General features: G+C 33.8%; 1 protein-coding gene across 11 annotated transcripts in view; it reads right to left on the bottom strand.

Moving 5' to 3' along the window:
* dlg1 (discs large 1) overlaps positions 1 to 15,314 on the bottom strand; it is a 1,351,531-nt gene that overhangs the window by 38,799 nt on the left and 1,297,418 nt on the right. For all 11 annotated transcript variants that reach the window (XM_069849439.1, XM_069849443.1, XM_069849448.1 and 8 more), the window contains 2 exons: positions 8,689 to 8,902; positions 6,753 to 6,907 (listed from right to left, as the gene is read on the bottom strand). In XM_069849439.1, the coding sequence (XP_069705540.1) occupies positions 6,753 to 6,907; positions 8,689 to 8,902 (369 nt within the window). The remainder of the gene's footprint in view (positions 1 to 6,752; positions 6,908 to 8,688; positions 8,903 to 15,314) is intronic.

Below are 15,314 nucleotides of genomic sequence, written 5' to 3'. Positions count from 1 at the left end.
AGAAAATCTCAAGAGGAATGGTATTCTTACATATTCATGTAGGATACATTTACAGCAGAAAATGTATGTAAATTATTAACTGTCACCATTTCTTTCTTGTGCGATAGAAAGCAAGATCACAAGTCAGAACTAAAAGTAATGATCTCTTACATCAATTTATAGTAAATTAACAATTATTTGTTAAGAATGTATGTAGTACTTCTTTTTTTTTTTTCGGGAAGAGGGGGGGGGAGGACAAGAATGTCCTGTGCCATTGTGTAGTACTCTAAAGGTACGTGCTCATTATCAGAATAGATTCAGATTTTTATTCTTTGCACTATTTTAAATTGAGCATCGTCCACTTTGTCATTATCACCTCTGCCCTCATGACCTAATTCCATCCAGGATTCTGGCCAGAGAATCCTAGACGGATTTCCGTATGAGCCAAGATCAAAATAAAGGAAGTCATAACAGTATATCGATTGCAAGACTTCCAATTGCGGTACTACTGAAGGCATAAATTAAATGGATGTGACGCAAAACCTATTTTGCTCTTCTTCCAAAGCCAATGCAATTAAAAATGCATCTTCCTCAGAGATACTCATTTTATTTTCAGGTTTAGTCCAGAACACTGTAAAGTAGTTATGCACTCGCTCCGACAGTAAATAACAACACTATTAGATTATAAATTCGGAAATGCAGACAAATAAGAACAATACACAAAATGAATTTGTTCTGGTAAGTGAGCATGTACTTTACGGCATCATGCCTGACTCGACTCTTGTTATGGACTGAGTACTGATTCGAGTCCTTGTGGAGAAGAAATTTTCTCCTGCAATTTTCGCCAATGTATGGAACCGGTGCTCCCCCTCCCCCTCTAGCATTATGATTAATCTGGATAGCTATGATAGGTGGCGAAATCTAATACTATATACTAAAGAGATGTATAACTGGCTTTAATCTCACCATTAAAATTTGTTGTAGCTATTTTTGAAGATGAAATATTGGGAAAGTATAAACGCATAAATATCTTATTTAAAAACATAAAACTCAATAGCTGAGTGTTTGCATACAGCTGTTCAAACAGTATGCTTAGAAAGATGGTAACTATTTCGCTCCTGCTTCCAGGTTATGAAAGCTGTTTGTTTCACCATTGTGATCTCGAAGGTTGTGCTTCCAATTTTCAAAATTGTAGAGGTAGCATTCTGGGTTGCGTACAAATGAGTTTTCTGACAAGATAGCAAAGATCAAATGCTTATTGTTACCTAAATTATCAAAAAATGTGTCATACATAATAAGCAATTAGTCTTGAAATTTAATTAACTTACTTCCTATGGATTATATTTTATAACTCAGCTGATGAATAATCGTTTGGGTTTGTAAATTTAATAATCTGATTGGCTATGTACTGTATATTTTTAGTAGAGCCATCAATGTAGCTCAGTCGGCAGACTCGCTGGTCTGCTGATCTGGAGCTGTGCTTGGGCTTGGGTTGGATCCTCCCTTTGGTGTGATTCATTGGTTTCTTCCGAGGTTTCCTCCAACCATAAGGCAAATGACAGGTAATCTGTTGGCGAATCCTCGGCCTCACCCCATTTCACTACATCTCGCCAAAAAATTGTAAAAAATTGAAATTGTAAAAAAATTGTAAAATTGTAATTGTAATCTTGTAAAATTTTGACTTGTTCCACATCTTAAAGCTTCATTGCTAATGTAAGATCTATGGAATATAATAAATGAAATGAAAGAGATTCATTCTCCAATCTAAAAATGCACAAATCCACGCAACACATTCCAGCATCCAGTAATTGAGAACAATGCCTGATAACTTCTCCATTTTTTACTAAGACCTCTATGATCTGTGTGGTTTTGTGAAGTATGAATAGAGCCTACTTTTCCAGATGGATGAGACTTACTTATTTATGTATGGCTTTTAAGGAACCCGGAGGTTCATTGTACCCTCATGTAAGTCTACCATCGGTCCCTATCCTGAGCAAGATTAATCCAATCCCTAGCATCATATCCCACCTCCCTCAAATCCATTTTAATATTATCCTCCCATCTACGTCTCGGCCAACCCAAAGGTCTTCCAGATGGATGAGACAGTGAAGAAAACTATACATTCTTATCTGCGTGTAGCCTGAACATATTTCTGCCATAAATGTAGATGAAGAATTCGTGCATGAAGAAAGAATGGTTTACAGAATTGTTTAAAATATGACTTAATTTTTGGCACATTATTCATTGGATGAAGTGACTCAACAGTATGCAATATATAATGAAAGTAGTAAAAATATCCAAGGTTCAGCATCACTCTGCTCTCATTTAATATCTTTCTGTGTAATTTTCATCCCCAAGGGTGTTGAAGGTAAAGACATACCATCACACACCCATCAAGATATATGAAAATCTTTTTCCTTACTATCCACACAAGTCTACTGATAAGTATTTCACTATTATGACGTGTTTAATGTGTCTTACCTAGTATGTGTTTTATTTTGGCATTCTTTCTCCTACTAAGTAAAATACTTCAGAGAAAATGATTATATTTCAATAAATTACAGGCTACTCAAACCCAACTACAATTAAGCCAACTCACTCTTATAACACACATCTTAAACAAATCATCAATTTTTTCATGAGATGAAATTTTCTACTTGTTAACATTTTAATAATGTATTTCCGGCTTGTCACTGTATTCAATTCTAAGAACTACTAATGTTTAGATTTTGACCCACCTTGCAGCATCAAGTTGCAGTCTTTCACAAAGATTTAGAATTCAGGCATCATCAAGAACTAGAAACTTTCAGAAACAATTTGCTCAACAAACTATAAATAAAACGGACTGCAGACTGATCCATATACCATGAGTTTTGTCTTAACCCTTTGTAGTACACATTAACTGCAGATCACAAAGGGCGAATACAAGGGATGACTTTAGATGAAGAAAGATAGTTATTCTGCTACATGGAGACAATACCTAAGTATTGCCTTCCTTACTTATTCACAGTTTACTCAAGTTTCCTCATCAACTGGCTTACTGCATAAAAATTTATATGCGTTTGAGGTGGTAAGAAATTGATTGTTGTAAAATCTAGTTAAAAGCGTTTTATTTCACACATATGTACCTGCATCCAGGGTGTGATGCCAATTGGTATGTGCCAGTTTATATTTTCTTTCAAAAAATTTGCCAAACGTCTGTGGACATAACTCGTTATTTCTATCAGCAGCATTAAGTTTGGCTCATTTATTTATCATTCAGAAATTTTCTGACAAAAATAATTTATTAACTGTGAATCCAATAATTCTTTTGCCTGTATTTTATTACCTGAAAGTCTTAACATAATGGAAATACATAGAATATCATTGCGATAAGGAAAAAAGTATAGAACAAGAAGAAGAAGAAGAAGAAATATAAGATGTTCGTTAAGAAAGTGAAAATGAAGGACATACTAGAAAAGAAATAGTAAAAAAGAGAAATTCATTACTACCTACTTAGGATTCCAGTGAATGTGTTGTCCTGTATATAATCGTTCAGGAATTTACATATATTTATATTGTGAAGTTCCACTCCAAAGTTCATATAAATTTTTTCTGACCCACGAACTTTTTCAACATAATTATTTGAATATAATGGACTTACTTAATAATACTGAGATTACCAAATATTACTATTACTGGTACTTAATTATTGTGACAATCATATTTTATATTACAATACCCTAAATCATTACAAAATATAACCTCAGCTCATAACACAATTGTACATAGTTATATGTATCTGAAACTAAACTTCATAACACATTCTCAAAAATTGATAAATAACACCAAAATATTGCTGTCAAACAAACAGCATGCAATTTGACCACATTATCGTCTATTCATTCACAGAGAATGCACATAACGGAAACAAGCTGTAGATCTAACTGAATTTTGTCACGTATTTATTAGACAACGTACTTTCCACATTATGAAAGAAATTCATCAAAATTTTTCACACTACACGTAATACAAACTAATGGTAGCAGAATTAATGCTTGCAAACCACATCGAACTGGCTGCATCACACCTCTGACCTGCATGTTGCATGTGTTCATAGATATGAATCAGGCATAGCACAACACATTCACAAAACACAGTCATCATTCAAACAAGCCATACAGACATCAAAGCACACACAAATGTACCCTAAAGAAAGCAAGTAGTTATGTTCTTATAGGTCTGGAATAGAGAAAAGTAGAACAGATAAATGTTCAAGTTTTGTAATAAACAGCAATAAGACATTACAGAAGATATTAAATTTACGACATTCAGTAAAATTATAACAGAGAAACAAGAACTAAGTTGTCAAATACACTGTAATTTCCCTCAGAAGATGAATGTGGTATCAAAATTTTTCCCGATAAAATTCATTTGTCTCTGATCACGCCTGTTTAGTCAGAAACACACACAAAGTAATTGGTATTACTATGCTATTTATTGCTGACAGCATTGATTTTTCTTTATATTCGAACCCACTCACAGTCAGAATGAAGATATCTGCACAAAATTACGCGACAATAAGATTACATCAACTATAATTCAGTAAATGAACATATATATCTTACAATGATTAAAAAAATTAATTTTGTGTTATCAGTATTATATGTTGTTGTTTTCTAATGTCAGGCGTTTGACAATAAAGTCATTTGTCTTCTTGCACTCCAATATTTTTCAAAGATATTGTCATGGTCAGCCACTGAAGCACAGATTTTGAGGTGTTCCGAATCCATTTCTTGGTTTGAGTTGCACAATGGGCAGTTAGGGGACTGATATATTCCAATTCTATGCAGGTGCTTGGCCAAACAGTCATGGCCTGTTGCCAATCTAAATGCAGCTACAGACGATTTGCGTCTGATTTAACCATAGACAATACATAAGATATTAAATTTACGACATTCAGTAAAACCGGACATGATTGTCTCGCCTCTCATCTACCAGCATCCACAGTGCATCCCTCTGTAGAAATCAGAACTCCATCAAGGATAAAAGAACATTTATTACAATGTCCAACAATAAAGAAAATAGATGCTGATTTACCATCGCAGCTCACCAAATACTATTAGGACGCCCACAGGAGAATGGAAGAAATCCAAGATCCTTAGTATTGGGTCAACAACAATAACTAAACGATAACAGGGGTTAAATATTTAACATTTCATTCAGAGTATATTATGAAATCCTTTACGCTCAGTTGACATTATGGATATTTAGTTATTCTTGCATGCTGATATTATGGTACAGTGCATGTTGCGTGGATGAAAGTAAAGTTTATACACGTGTATTAAAAATGTCATACATATTACCGTATTTACTCACGTAATATATGCGATCGCATAATATACGCACCCTAATTTTTGACAGTAATATGTAGGGGAAAAAAATCCCGCATAATGTACGCATTATATTTTCAAATGCTACCTGTAGTAATATACAATCTTAATGTTGGATGCAGGTTTATAGTGATGATTACACAAAGGAAATGTAATAGTACATTATCCAACGAGCCTATAATGGTAGTAATTAAGACGCGAGTATGTTTATGAAACGAGCGCAAGCAAGTTTCATAATTTTCATATGAGCATATTAATTACCATTATATGCAAGTTCATACGACTTTTTATACTCGACCATATTTCTAACTTGAAATTATTCATAAGTATTCATGTTATTCTTATCTGACTGGGGAGCGGAATTGACCTTGTGCAATATCTCGTAAATTGTGAGATGTGCGCAGACGCGAAAGTATTGATTTTTTCCGAGAAACAAATGTCATTGACCTTGATATAATCTAGAGAGTAAAATAAACATTAATCTTGATATAACCTTGAAATTGATTTAGACATTGAAAAACGAGGTGACAAATTGAATTTATTTGAATATTATTTACAATTAACGCTAATTATTATAGTAACAGAACATAACCTTCTGCGACAGTATTGGATTTCCAGCCTCCGTGACGTTTCGCTAGTTGTCTTTCGATTGCATATCCGAGAATAATCGATACTTGCGCTTTCATATTGCTACAATGGTGTTTTCTGATTGGTGGAACACCTGAACTTTAATGAATAGGTGTACTTTAATGAGGTCCATTAAAGGGCTGCTACCTGGTGTATAATTACTACATTTCGGCATGGTCGAGCATAAATAACTTTATGCAACAAGTAAAACCTTTGTCTCCTACAGCAGAGAAGTGTAAAAACTTGGATAATGTATTTTTTTAATTAGGTACCTATAACCCGTACATAATAATAAAGGCATGTCCATTTCATTTCTGTACCTAACAAGCTTTACAAACGAAAATTATAAGGCCATTAACATTCACTGTAGGGTGAAAAAATTAGACATGTTTGCTGGTGTTCTTTCAATATTAAAAAGCATTACAGCATGTCTTTCAACATTTTATAGATACAACTACAAAGGACTCGTGGAAAATAAGGGTGAGACTAATTCTACTTTAAGACATCATTTATAATGCTGTAGTGAACAAATTAACGAATGTAGAAATATAGATTTTAAAGAAATCCTGGAAACTAATGATCGATAAATAATTAATAGAAACATCCACTATTTTCTTCTGAAAAAAATTCCAGTGCAGATGACAATCTAAATTTTTTCATAGACATTCAAAAAATCTTAACAGAGAAATGCAAGCTCTAATTTTCAGTTTTCTTCTTGGTTTTGAATTATAATGACTCAGAACGTCTGCTTTGAGTATATGGAAAGAGACTTACCGGACATAGAGAGATCTTTTCTGTGAGGTCCTCATGAGTGTGCCGGACATAATCTGCTGGGACATCTGCTGTTTAAGATCATGGATCTTTGCTTCAAAGCGGTTGTACTCCTCTGGCCGGTACTGAGCTACAATTGTCACAGTTTGGCCTGCACCCTACAAAGATGGCGATACACAATTTTGAAACACATTTTACACTAGCTGTCTATATTGACATTAAGTATGTACATAAAATCCATAATTGTAGGGTTGAGAATTATAAGGATAGTCATTTTACCGAAATTGAGATAAACGTGTTTTCTTACTAATACTGTGCCTAGAATATGATCCGCCTTTTGTTTTTCAGTTAGAGTACTTCTAAGACTTTACTTCCAGAGAATATCGTGCATATGTATAAAAAATGGAAACTTTGTTTCTCTTGTCATGTAGACCTCTGTAACAGTGGCGATTCCTCCATGAAGGATATGAGGATGACCCTACAGTTTAATTTCGTGCCTCTGAGGATAGAAAATATATGTTAACTCCTGCGAAGACATTTAAATTACAGATTTTGATTTTCAATGCGTCCCGACGTATTAATTTCATTTAAGCTTCCACTTTCTGTCGTGAGTTGTCGCCACTACACAGCTCAATAATAATTTCCGAGGAAACATTCCAAATATCTTACCGCAAACAGTATTTCTAACAGTGAAGTTAGCGGACAGGGGAGGGTGCGGAGGGAGGTGTATGGCGTTTGAGGATATGACCACGTATCCTAATATTACGACCCTTCTCTCTGAGTGATGGAGACTCTGTCACAGATACAATAAGAATTTTCAGGTACCCTTATAGTCTCCTTAAATGCAGTTCATTGGTCATTTTAAAAGAATAGAATAAACGAAATAATAAATAATTTAAAATGATAATAAAAAATAAAGTGAATAAAAAACAAAATTACATAAAAATAAATAAAATAAGCTGTTATAAATACAAGAATTAACAGGACTTTCAGATGACAGGACAGCCAAAAGAATATCTGAAGTTGTATTTTATCATTTAGAAGAATTTAACTGTAGTAAGAAATTAATTGCGCAAACGTACGATGAAGCATCGATAAATATCGGGCAGTACAATGGCTTAGGAGCCATCTTCGCAACTAAAATGGGGAGGAGAATCGAACTTCAATACAAATAATTGCAAGTTCCAGAATGGTGAGTCAAAGACTAACATAGGCCTACTTGTATTGATTTTGCATGCCCTATTATTATATCATAATAATTATAATTATTATTAATAATTATATATTATTATTAATATTAGTTTCTGTCTTGGTCATCAGTCGTCAATCTCATATCCTACATACAAAAAATATCACGAGTCGCCACTGCTCTATAAGACTTAATATATGTTATATTATTCTGCTATGTATATGATTTTATCATTCATTTAGTGACAGTTTATTAACAATATTTATAATTTGTATTGCGAAATTTGGTACTACTACAAATTACACTCCATCATAACTGCATCTAGCATAGTATAGTAAAGTGGCAAGAACAAGTTAGAAAAATGTTTTAGTATTTTTTGTTATTCATATTTTAAAGAAATGTGAAGTAATTGTAGGTATGCGCTTTTCCAGTTTTTAAATAAAAAATTCCTTTTCTCTCTAGGAACATGGATGTCCCGTTTCTTCGGAAAATTTCCCTCTACCTGACAACACTGTTTAAGTGTCTCCCTGAAACGAAATCTATTTTCTGACCTAATAAACTTCGTATTTTTCATAACATACAGTTTAAGAAAGTTTCAATATTGAAAACAAGAGAAAGTAGTTAGTTTAGGTCATTCCAGTAATAAATCACAACGGAAAGTCTTACAATTTTGCAATGGACAATGAACATTTTTACGCTCTTACAATAGGAAAGCAAACAAATCACTCTAACTGAATAAAATTATATTACCTTGAGGGCCTGTGCGGCCTCTTCATGAGTGGCTGATCGTAAGTTGATGCCATTCACACTGAGAATCTGGTCCCCACGTCGCAATTCTCCACTCAAGTCTGCTGGACCACCAGCCAAAATGAAAGAAACAAAGATGCCTTCACCATCTTCTCCACCTACAATGTTGAAGCCCAATCCTGTGTTGCCTTTGCTAAGGACCACAGTTCGCACCTCCCTGCAACAAAAGACAAACCAACCAAATTATTAAATAAAAAATGCACTTTTGACTATAACGATAGAGCAGTCTTGTGACAGCACTTAAGAGATGAAAAAATACCTGTTGAGATTTGTGGTGCAATATACAAATCTTTTACTTTTTCTCCTTCATGAAAACGTACAGTTTCATTTACTGACAGGAAATAGTGTAAGATTCAAAATTGTGGACTTTGTAGTGATAAGGTGATAAGATGGGTTGTGTTCATAAACATAGGCGGAGTTATAGGGGGGCATGAGGGGTCACTGCCCCCCAAACTTGTCTGAACTCTTTTCTTCTGTTAACGTCAGAAAATATTGAATTCAAAATATCTTTTTTGCTTTTATTTGTGATTAAGTTTCTGCGCTTAAATTGATGAATTAATGTCTTCAGATCATGTGTCTGGACTATAATATTTATTTTGATTTAAATTTCTGAATGTATAAAAATTTCCATACCTCATTTGAGGAATGGAAGCACTGTAATGTTTCTTTTGTAACAGCCTATACTCATGTGTTAAAAGTCTGAAGGTGATCAGGCCGCCACATGGAAATCTATGAATAACACTGCATAATAATGCAGAAAAAATAAAAGTGATCCCGGTATAATGTGTACTCTTAAAGACGAGAATATAATAAAACAGAGTTTACATTTCATATGATATCTTCAGGAAGGTAAGCTTGATATAAAAAGGTTTCTGTTAGCACTGTTATGTAGTTTTATTGATGCATGTATGTCTTCCTGTATGAGATAGAAAAAGAGGGAGATTGTTTTAAGTTATGCCCTATTATAATTTGTAGTAGACCTACAGTTCAAGCCCTGTACAACTCGGTCCGAAACATTGCGGATATGAATGTAACACTATAAGAAACATGTCCCCCGAAAATATTTTTATTAAATGTTCATCCCTATTTCGATATACTGTACCACGGTCAAGCTATAACGGGGGGAGGACGTACATGATGTCCTCCATAACCCCGTTATATGGGGATTCTATGGTTTTGCTTTGCCCCCCCCCCCCAAGAAAATGGTTCTCTCTCCGCCTATGTTCATAAATATACAGGAAAGGTAAAGTAATGTTCATCTACATAAAATAATGATATATTCTGAACAGAAGATACAATATGGAGTACAGTTGGTCGAACGGAAGTTTCACTTTTCCATCTGAAAAAAACGCTACCTTTAAATTCCTGAGTCCAATTGGAGTGTTAAATGAAAATTGATTACAACGATAGTTTCTCGGGATATTCTCGTTTCCTCTACTATAATTCTATCATTATTTGTAACTCATTATCATTACCATAATAATAAACACGGTGGTAACTTTAGACTATCGACTCGTAGGGAAGATTATATCACAGTCTAGTTACAGTCACGAAGCTCAATATGAAATAAATATGCATCCATAGACAGTTGCTAACCATTAGGATCGCTAATATCGCCTCATTACAGACAATGCGAAATAGTACCGGCACCCTCACAACTCAAGCTTCGTGACTGTATATACTAAACTGTGATTATATCTTCCCTACGAACTAGACTCTTTAGCATGTCTGCGACGAATATTCTATGGAATTTGTACTGGCGCGTAAACATTCAAACACAGCACAACTGAAATAGGAAATTCTTGATTGTTGAAGTTTAATGTTAAACACAGACTAGCGAGCAGTTACTCGAACTTTTAGGAATTCTGTCTCCCTCCCTTTCCCGCCCTGATCTTGCTCTTTCCAAACAAGGGAAAAGTAAACACTCGCCAGAACAAGAAACTATTTGTGCATCTGGAAGTGAATAACTAGAACAGACCACTCCTATTGTCGGTAAAACATATAACGAATCAAAGGTCATTTGTATCTTGCAGAACATCACATTTAATATGCTATAATCTGAGCTTGGATGTAGGGATTGGAAGTTATTCGAAAATAACCGATTATCGGTTAATCAGTTATTTTAAAATTAATTTAACCTAAAGAAATTTAACCGATCAAGGATAACCGATTAACCGTTTTTTTTTTTTTACATTTTAACGTCAGCAAATTAGTTAGGAAAACAAAGTGAGAGATTATTTACAATAGAAATCAAATAACAATTAGCAATCAACTGTAAATCAATTAGAATATAGTTAAAAGAACGTCATTAGATACTGAAGATCATCAATGACATCCCTAAACAAAATACAAAAATAAACAAATAAAAATAATAATAATAATAATGAGAGGCTATGTAATTGCATTTAGTTAATTATTTCACTCACATTACGGTCATATGTAAGATAAATAAAAAATAACACAAATTCCACAATTTTTACAATAATAGGCCTAATCTCAATTACAACACTCCGAGAGGCAATCTATTGTCATACAATCAATAAATACTGGTCAAAATTTCTCGCCGTTTGAAATGCCCCAATACCCGTAGATATTATATTATAACCCAATCAAAGAAAGTCAGCGATTAAGATAGGCATAGATTATTGACATTAAATGGAAGTCTAATTTCATTTTGCCATCTATAGACAGACAAAATAAATAAAGCAGTAATTCATATCTTACCTAAGAATAGCCTATGAGAATTTGTATACGGGGTTGATTACATAGAGTACAAAATAATAAAAAGAAACGATGTCTTAAAATACATTTTATTCGGTGAATATTTTAAAAAATAACCGGTCGTTCGGTTATTGAGAAAAATAACCGGTTATCAGGTTAAATCCGCAAGCAAAAATAACCTGTAATTGACCAGTTCACGTATTAAAATAACCTGTTATTTCTGCCCATCCCTACTTACATGTACAACACGAAACTGTTGCTATATTACCGGTAGTTACAAAGCAATGGAACTAATACTGTATGGAAGGAGCATGCACTATGAACTTCCCTATTCCAGTGGTTAATGTGCTCATATTACTATTTACCAAGTCCCAAAGTGAAGTCCCTGCTTTGTGGTTCAGCACATAATGGAGTGATGGTTAGGAGCAAGAGGTTAAATGTTAATAAAAGTCAATTTTACGAGCCTCCACCACAGCCCGGAAACAGGCCAGTGAGCGGAGGTTCACAAGATTAGCCTGTTACAGCGAGAAACAAATTAATTAGAGGTTATATCCGGGCCACTGTGCACAATAAATCTCTTTCACTGGAAGCAGAAATAGACGTTACAGTTCAGTCGGCAAATAAAGACTCGGTAGTAAAATACACTAAAATAATCTTAAGCAACGTTAGCGTTAAGGACTTGATGTACAGTACTTCCTGTTCATGCACCCAGTTTTAAATTCAAATTCTGATGTGTGAAAAAAAACCAGCTGACTGGTTCAATTTTTACGCAAGAAATTCTAATTCTGTCATTTATTTTTCCATACTTTTGAGTAGCGTAGCTCATTTGTTTTTACCACACCGCGCCGAGCAGCTTGCTGACAACTAGTTTCTCTCTTTGGTTCACATAATCCCAAACACTTCTGTATGCTGATTACACAGTTATATATAGTGTTAAATTCAGTCCTCAATATGCTGTCACTGCGGTTCAAAACCACGTACTTCTATTAGAGGAATGGCTTAAAGAATGGCGTATTTCTTTAAATCTACAAAAATGTCAGTCAAGAATTTTCGCCAAGTGTTTAAAAAGACCTCGTGATAAAATAATAGTACATTATGCAACGAGCCTATAATGGTAGTAATTAAGACGCGAGTATGTTTGTTTATGAAACGAGCGCAAGCGAGTTTCATAATTTTCCTACGGGCGTCTTAATTACCATTATAGGCAAGTTTCATACGACTTTTTATGCCCGACCATATTTCTAACTTGAAATTATTCATAAGTATTCATGTCATGGTTATCTAAGTGAGGATCGGAAATGACCTTCCAAATTGTGAGATGTGCGCAGACGCGAAAGTATTGATTTTTTCCGAGGAACGAATGTCATTGACCTTGATATAATCTAGAGAATAACATGAACATTAATCTTGATATAACCTGGAAATTGATTTAGAATTGAAAAACGAGATGACAAATTAAATTTATTTGAATATTATTTACAATTAACGCTAATTATTATAGTAACAGAACATAAACTTCTGCGACAGTATTGGATTTCCAGCCTCCGTGACGTTTCGTTAGTTGTCTTTCGACTGCATATCCGAGAATAATCGATACTTGCGGTTTTATAATGCTACAATGGTGATTTCTCATTGGCTGAACAACTGAACTATAATGAATAGGTGTACTTTAATGAGGTGCATTAAAGGGCTACTACATTTCGGCATGGTCAAGCATAAAAGTATGTAATCAAGAAATTCAATACAGTGACCATGTAAAATATCTTGATAACAAATTGTTATGGCACAAGCACATAAAATCTGTAACAACTAAGAGCTTTCTTAGAATATCTCATCTTTACCCTCTGTTCAAATCTCCTGTTCTCAGTCTAAGAAGAAAAGTTATGCTCTACAAAATGCTGATTTTTACCGATCCTAACTTACGTTGCTCTAGCTTGGTGTTATATTCCAAAAACAGTGTTTCAACCTCTTCAAATTGTTCGAAATAAAATGCTCCGAATAATACATAATTCAGACTGGTACACAACTATTGTCCGTACAAATACACTTTGATCTGGACATGACATTTCTGAAAGACTCATTACGTCAACAAGTGAAGAAGTTTTATAACGGTGCAAATTCTAGTGAAAATCCATTCATCAATCGTCTTGGCCAATACAATGCAAACTTCTACAAGCACAGAACACCAAAATCTTTTTTAAGGGGAGGCAGAGGTGAATATTTCAAAATCCACAAAATTTATCCGATTTGTTTGAAATTGATCATGGATACTAAGTATGTTATTAGTAATGGACATACCAAGTTTCAACTTTCTAAGTATAATAGTTCTGTAAATATTAATAATTTTATAAAACTTTATATCGTTTGATATAAAATGCTCCATGCACCATATTGTAAGAAATTTTCAATATTTCTTTTTATTTATATGTTCAGAGAAGGTATATAAATAATGATAAGTATTTATTATGGGAATAATATAGTAATACAGTTATCTTGGTTTTAATTTCATACTTTCACGGGCACAAAATCAAAAACTAACATCAGAATATGAAAATAAAAATAATAAAAATGGATAAAACCAAATTTTCATTTTTTCTTCAGTTTTGTTCGAAAATTTCACCTCTGCCTCCCCTAAGCATGCACTTTTCCACAACCTTCGACTTCCTAACATCTACATTAGTGTCTCCGTGTCCAATTGTATTGACAGCTGGACATTAACAATACTTGTGCATTATTATTTGAATTTTACCCTAAATATGAAAAAGCAGAAAACATATTTGTTTTGATACTTTATCAATAAATTGCTGAATGTGGAAAAAAAAAAAAAACATAATCCCACTTCTGTTTGCTCCCGTCTGACTGCGTATCATGAAAAGCAGAGTCTTCCAACGAGTTTGAAGGCAGAAAAATGCCATGATGATGTACATATAAAACACAGAAATCCTGATATAGAAGTACACAAAACAGGATAAATAATCTAAGCTTTTTCGAGCACCTCAAAACGAAAGTGACAAGGACAGAAGAAGAGTTCATTCATCTGTATGATCTGTATCATTCGAGTTTCATGTTACATAAATTTTAATGTTACTGACGCAACGTAAAAAAGCACTGTAACTTGTACTGCAGAATATTTGCCAATATTTTTTTTTATAGTTTGTCAATAAAATTATGAATATTTAGCGAATTAAAAAGTGATATTCGTAAAGTATCAATTAAACATAGGTTGAATATAGATGTTACACGTAAAAAAAGAATGTATCTGCAACAAAGCTTACGAGCAGTATCTAAATTAATCGATAGTGCTCGGACGTAAGGATGAAAGTTGACGTATTGAGATGGAAAAGGCCATCACTGATGAATTATTATCGTCTTTAATGTTTTGTGTCATACCTTGAACCAATCATAGGCGAATCCCACTTACGCCACGCTAAATAGTTTAATTAAAAACTAGCAATCCAACCTCAATTTATAGAAGATCGAAAACAAATATAGGGCTACTCGTATTTCAATTTCAGCGAAATTTTCTCTCTTTTTCCAACCCTTTAGTAGCAAGAAATAAGTGGTGCCGTATATCATGCTCCACCCAGAACAACATTCAAAACTGGGTCAATGTGCCTCCGACAAAATACTCTTGGGACGTCGTGATATATGGCAGGCTACAAGACCGGGAAGTATGGCGACTCTTATCCACTAAATTAGGCAGACATTTTCTTCCTCTAAACAACATCCAAACATACACAAAGAAGAAGAAATCCGTACTTATACTCCAAATTATTATTTTAATAATAAAACTGACGTTCTAAACAAACACGCAATTAAAATAAAGGCCAAGGAATAATGTGATCTTA

The sequence above is a fragment of the Periplaneta americana genome, chromosome 16 (assembly GCF_040183065.1).
Source record: "Periplaneta americana isolate PAMFEO1 chromosome 16, P.americana_PAMFEO1_priV1, whole genome shotgun sequence".
Classification (NCBI taxonomy): Eukaryota; Metazoa; Arthropoda; class Insecta; order Blattodea; family Blattidae; genus Periplaneta; species Periplaneta americana.
The sequence above is the reverse complement of the archived record's forward strand: the minus strand, read 5'-3'. Positions and strand labels throughout refer to the sequence as shown.